The sequence below is a fragment of the Wolffia australiana genome, chromosome 3 (assembly GCF_029677425.1).
Source record: "Wolffia australiana isolate 7733 chromosome 3, ASM2967742v1".
In the NCBI taxonomy this organism is placed as follows: domain Eukaryota; kingdom Viridiplantae; phylum Streptophyta; class Magnoliopsida; order Alismatales; family Araceae; genus Wolffia; species Wolffia australiana.
The window spans coordinates 9,764,474-9,770,123 of NC_135837.1; the positions used below are offsets into that span (position 1 = coordinate 9,764,474).

The window sequence follows — 5,650 nt, forward strand, 5'->3', positions numbered from 1 at the left end:
AAAAGACCTAAAAATCGAGAAAGGGGATAGCCGAGAGCGACGACCGACGAGGGGGTAGGTGACTCATACATTTTTATTTTATTTTTTTCTAGAAAATAAAATTCGCACAATTCGCACAATGCGAACCGCACAGGGTTCTGTGTGAAGTTCTGTTCGTTTTAGACTTTGTTCTGTTCGGAAATCCGAACAGAGCGCACAAATGGCTCAAATTCGCACAAAGCAAACAGAACGACCATGTCTAGTCATCGTCATCTAAAGTGACCAATAAAGGCCCATTATTGGCCCACTAAAGATTTATTTCCCTATAAATACGAAGACCTTCGCCTTTTTCGGTGAAGTCTTGGACTTCTGCCCTCAGCTGGACGGCCAACGCTGGTGTCGATCGACAAGAGAGAAGAAGAGCAAGGAGGCCGCTTAGGGTTCGAGATTTCAGATTAGAGATTTCTGATTAGAGTTCGGTTGACAGATTACGGTAGGTACGCGCCACGAATCATGATTTTCCATCTTTGTTGGCCAAATTTTCGTGCATTGACTTCCATTTTCCTTTAATTTCAAGCATCATCTCTAGATCTGCTAGTTTTTGCTGCTTATTTTCAACAGTGGCAATCAATATTTCGATCCAGTTCACAAAGATCAACTCCACTAGCTTCCTATATCTAGTCCTCGACGAGTGCCAAATCAGTCGTGAAACAAGGCCATCGAATTGAAACTAGGTAACCTATGGAAAAAGAGGAATTCGTCATTCATTATGCTTGCAATTAGGGATCGGGTGCCTGATATTAATTTTAATTGTCCTCCTAATTGCTTGCATTAGATTACCTACCTTGGAAGTCTGCAATCATCGTCTCTGATCTCGTCTTCGTTGATCTTTCTAGGGTTTCGACATGTCGCTGCAAGAGCGGCTAAACCGATTCAAGCAGCAGCAGGAAAAATGTCAGACCATTCTCACCGACGCCGTGTCTCGGCCTTCATCATCCAACAGGACATCAGCAGCACCGCACAGAGCAGCTCCCTCGGTGGCTGTTCCAGTGGCACCGGTGAAGTTTTCTAGTGATACAGAGAGGCTTCAGCACATCAACGCCATCCGCAAGTCCCCTGCTGGCGCACAGATCAAACGCGTGATCGACTTGCTGCTACAGGTGAGAATCCAAAGGCATGAATGCGCTCTTGTTAATTAATTTTTGGGTTGTAATTGATTCCAATTTTAGGGCTAATGAATTTGGGTTCTGCTGTTCCTGAGAAAATTGGAAAATTGGGAAATTGGGAAATTGGGAAATTGGGTATGATTGCAAAGCCGTCATTGTTATCATCTCTCGAGCGCGGGCGGGATGAGAAGATGATGCCTGATATTGTCTCATTTTCATCGCTTACCTCTGTTAACCTCATTCAGTTTGTGTGCCTCTAGGATGATGAATGATGGGTTTGGACTTGATAGAATACACTAATATACTCATAGGATAGAGGAATAATCTCTCCTACAATTTTTCCGCGTATGTTGTTATTATTTTTTTTGAAGATAAGGGAGATCACACAAAATCAGTGACCCTCCCAAATTCCACATGTTTAGCCGATAGCAACCATATAGAAATTATTTCCTCTTCTCAGGTTTGTTAGTGGAGTTCAAACTCTCTTAAAGCTCTGCATTCATTTTTAAATATGTTTCCCATATCTTTATTTAACATTAATGAAGACAATACGGTTCCTTTTCAACAAAGACATGCCAAAATGACTATTCTCATATTTTTGACAATTTTTACGCCTTCATCAGACGAGGCAGGCACTGACTCCAGGGCAGATAAATGAAGCCTGCTATGTCGATGTGATCGCCAATAAAACCGTGTTTGAGAGCTTGAAGAACAACCACAAAGTCAGCTACGACGGCTATCGCTTCGCTTACAAGGTAATTTTCCTCTGAAATAAACATTTTTTTCCTCTCAAATATATGCCTTATGTGTTTAGAGAGAGAAATGTTCGTTAAGAGAGATGGATTATGATGAGAAAGGGGATAATGTATACGTGCAGTCAAAGCACAATCTGAAAAACAAGAAGGAGCTGCTCGAGTTCTTGCGCAAGTTCCCTGAAGGCATCACCGTTGTGGACCTCAAAGATTCCTACCCGACTGTCATGGATGACTTGCAGGTTCGTCTATGATCCTTCTTAGTTAATTTCTCTGTCTTCCATGTCTGATATTTCATGATGCTGATTAATTCTGAGAGAGAAAAAGAAGTGATGCGGATGATCATGGTGATGAGTAGATGGCATATAGTGAAGATATTTGGAGAAAAAAGTTATCGCTTCTAGATAGTGATAAGTAAGTGGGTCGAGGAAGAAGTGATGATGATGTTGGTGAAGAATGACTGGGGAAAGTAAAGCCATTGTGAAGAAGTTGGTCAAACTCTCATGGATAGAGAGAGAGATGACCATGTTGATAGGAAGTGATGACAAAGGTGTAGGTGGGATGATATGAACCGACCTTAGAGAGGAAGAAAATATGAATGTGATGTTTATGGTGTGAATACGACAACATTGGTAATGGTCATGATGATGTTGCATGGATGCGTGGAAATGGAAAGAGAGAGATTAATGTGTCTTATTATCCGGAGGTGGTGGTGAGATAGTCTGATGCAGATTTTGAGAGAGAAAAGATGACAAGGATGATGATGTTTATGGTGTTAATATGATAACGATGATGATGGTCATAGTGATGTTGCACGAATGTATAGAGATAGATCCATGTGTCGAATGATCTGAAGGTGATCATGATGTTTATGATGTTAAAACTATAACGATGATGATGACCATGGCGATGTCCAACGAACAGAATGAGAGAGAGAGAGAGAGAGTTTATGTGTCTTACTATCTGGTGTTGTGGTGATGTTAATGATGATGACGAATTTTATGATGTTAATATGATAACATTGATGAGTGGCATTGTAATGTCGCATGGATGGGTAGAGACAGAGACTGATGAAGGTGTGGGAGGGATGAACTGATCCATATTTTGAGATAGATAGATATATATATATATAGAGAGAGAGAGAGAGACAGAGACTGCTGAAGGTGTTGGAGGGATAAACTGATCCATATTTTGAGAGAGAGAGAGAGAGACTGCTGAAGGTGTGGGCGGGATAAACTGACCCATATTTTGAGAGAGAGAGAGAGAAGAAGAAGATGATGATAATGATGATGACATGGTTTAGATGTTAATATGATAACAATGATGTTTGTGATGATGTTGCATGGATGGATGGCAGAAGCTGAAGGCAGAGGGGGAGGTGTGGCTGCTCTCGAACATGGACTCGCAAGAGGACACGGTGTACCCGAACGACCCACGAGTGGGAATACGGGTCGACGAGGACCTGAAACAACTCTACAGGGGGTTGGAGCTGCCGAGAGACATGGTCGACATCGAGCGCGACCTGCAGAAGAACGGCATGCGGCCTGCCACCAACACGGCCCGGCGCCGGGCGATGGCCCAAGTCCACGGGCTCCCCCCTCCCAAAGCCAAGCCCAAGAAGAAGCGCGACATCTCCAAGCGCACCAAGCTCACCAATGCCCACCTTCCAGAGCTCTTTCGCAATCTCAATGTCCCTGACCTATGAACCTCTCCACCATCTCTCTCTAGCTCCTGGCCCCTGCTTCTCTCTTTTTCTCTGTAGGTCCTTGGCCCCCGCTTCTCTCTTTCTCTCTCTAGGTCCTTGGCCCCCGCTTCTCTCTTTCTCTCTCTAGGTCCTTGGCCCCTGCTTCTCTCTTTCTCTCTCTAGGTCCTTGGCCCCCACTTCTCGCTTTCTCTCTCTAGGTCCTTGGCCCCTGCTTCTCTCTTTCTCTCTCTAGGTCCTTGGCCCCCGTTTCTCTCTTTCTCTCTCTAGGTCCTTGGCCCCCCTTTTCCTCTCTTCCTTTCTCATCTTGCCCCTGTGTCTTTCTGGGTCCATCTCCTCCTTTCCTCTCTCCATCACTTTATTTGCCTTTCTCTCTCTTGCTACTGCCTCTCTTCTCTCTCTCTCTCTTTCTCTCTCTTGGTTATTTTCCCTCTCCTTGCTTCCTTTCCTCTTTCTCTCTATCTGGGTCCTTCTTCCCTTTTGCCATTTCCTCTCTCCATCTCTATTTATTTGCCTTCCTCTCTCTAGGTCATTGGCCCTCTCACTTGCTTCCCTTCCCCTCTCATCTTCCCAACTTGTCCTCTCTCTTTCTCTCTCTTTGTCTATCTCTCTCTGTCTATCATTATCTCTCTCTCTCTCTCTTTGTCTATCTCTCTCTGTCTATCATTATCTCTCTCTCTCTCTCTTTGTCTATCTCTCTCTGTCTATCATTATCTCTCTTTCTCTTTGTCTATCTCTCTCTGTCTATCATTATCTCTCTTTCTCTCTGTCTCTCTCTCTCTATCTATCATTATCTCTCTTTCTCTCTGTCTCTCTCTCTATCTATCATTATCTCTCTTTCTCTCTCTGTCTCTCTCTCTATCTATCATCATCTCTCTTTCTCTCTCTGTCTCTCTCTCTATCTATCACCATCTCTCTTTCTCTCTCTGTCTCTCTCTCTATCTATCACCATCTCTCTTTCTCTCTCTGTCTCTCTCTCTATCTATCACCATCTCTCTTTCTCTCTCTGTCTCTCTCTCTATCTATCACCATCTCTCTTTCTCTCTCTGTCTCTCTCTCTATCTATCACCATCTCTCTTTCTCTCTCTTTGTCTCTCTCTCTATCTATCATTATCTCTCTTTCTCTCTGCCTCGCTCTCTGTTTATACATTTATTATTGGGCCATGGAAAATTTTTATGGCTGACATGTAAATGCATCAGAGCTTGAAATTGTCTTCTCTTGGGAAGTATTTATATTGTCGACCATCCTTATAACAAAAATTATTTGACGCATTTCTCTAGATTGAAAAAGTTCGATCTGGTCGAGTATTTGGTGAACAATTCATGAAAAATCTCTTTCTTAATGTATGAATAATTATTAGAATATTTTAAGTTCAAAACAGTCAGATCAATCTCTTAGGTTTTATTTTTGACGTCAACTTAATTTCAAGATTTCAATCCAAATGATGTGCAAATACTTGGAAATAATTTGTAAGAGTCCGATCAGCATTTTGGTTTTTTATTGTTCATATCCATTTATTTTTTCTTAAAATTTGTATTTTCTTTTCACTTGCAGCATGACGAATCTTAAGCAGAATATAAATCCTGAATTTCGTTTGGAATTTCAGGCCTTAAGCAGGGTATATGATTCATTTTGAATTTCAAGCATAGAAACCAAGTCACTGCGAGTTCCCACGTTTTTTTTTTTCAATTTCAGTTCCCCTCTTCTACTATTTGTTCATTCTACTGTCAACATTCAGTGTCTGAATTTTATTTTGCTTATCTTGCAATCTCAGCTCTGTGTTTCTCGCGATTACTTTATGGAAAAAAATAGTCAAACATGAAACGGAGAACAAAATATAATATTCTTAGAAAATTATTAGTGAATCGAGAGTACCTCCATGAATCTTTAAAATATGGGCATAGTCTAGAATGGAAATATAAGAATGTAGAAAGCTTAAAAGATTACAAAAGGCCCAAGTACCGATAGCATGTGAGGATTTTTTGAAAACAAATGGGATAAATGACTGATAGATAAATGACTTCTTGTCCCTCTCCAAAAAGATCACGCA

At 41.6% G+C, this 5,650-nt stretch overlaps 1 protein-coding gene across 7 annotated transcripts; it reads left to right on the top strand.

The window, feature by feature from the left end:
• The first annotated feature begins 345 nt into the window (after positions 1 to 345).
• Positions 346 to 4,871, top strand: LOC144700888 (Transcription initiation factor TFIIE, beta subunit). 7 transcript variants are annotated; one of them, XM_078572456.1, is made up of 6 exons: positions 346 to 476; positions 601 to 713; positions 876 to 1,139; positions 1,769 to 1,900; positions 2,023 to 2,139; positions 3,255 to 4,871. In XM_078572456.1, the coding sequence occupies exons 3-6, from the start codon at positions 885 to 887 to the stop codon at positions 3,600 to 3,602; spliced, it is 852 nt and encodes a 283-aa protein (XP_078428582.1). In that variant the 5' UTR covers positions 346 to 476; positions 601 to 713; positions 876 to 884; the 3' UTR covers positions 3,603 to 4,871. The 7 variants fall into 7 exon arrangements, with proteins under 7 accessions (XP_078428582.1, XP_078428588.1, XP_078428584.1 ...); XM_078572462.1 differs by having other exon boundaries at positions 624 to 713; XM_078572458.1 differs by having other exon boundaries at positions 346 to 472; positions 557 to 713.
• Positions 4,872 to 5,650: the final 779 nt, after the last annotated feature.

Bases quoted from the DNA above. Each gene is read 5' to 3' on its own strand.
- LOC144700888 (XM_078572456.1), top strand. From the start codon at position 885: ATGTCGCTGCAAGAGCGGCTAAACCGATTCAAGCAGCAGCAGGAAAAA. The intron at 1,140-1,768 runs GTGAGAATCCAA...CGCCTTCATCAG, and splicing joins TGATCGACTTGCTGCTACAG to ACGAGGCAGGCACTGACTCC. The intron at 2,140-3,254 runs GTTCGTCTATGA...GATGGATGGCAG, and splicing joins CTGTCATGGATGACTTGCAG to AAGCTGAAGGCAGAGGGGGA.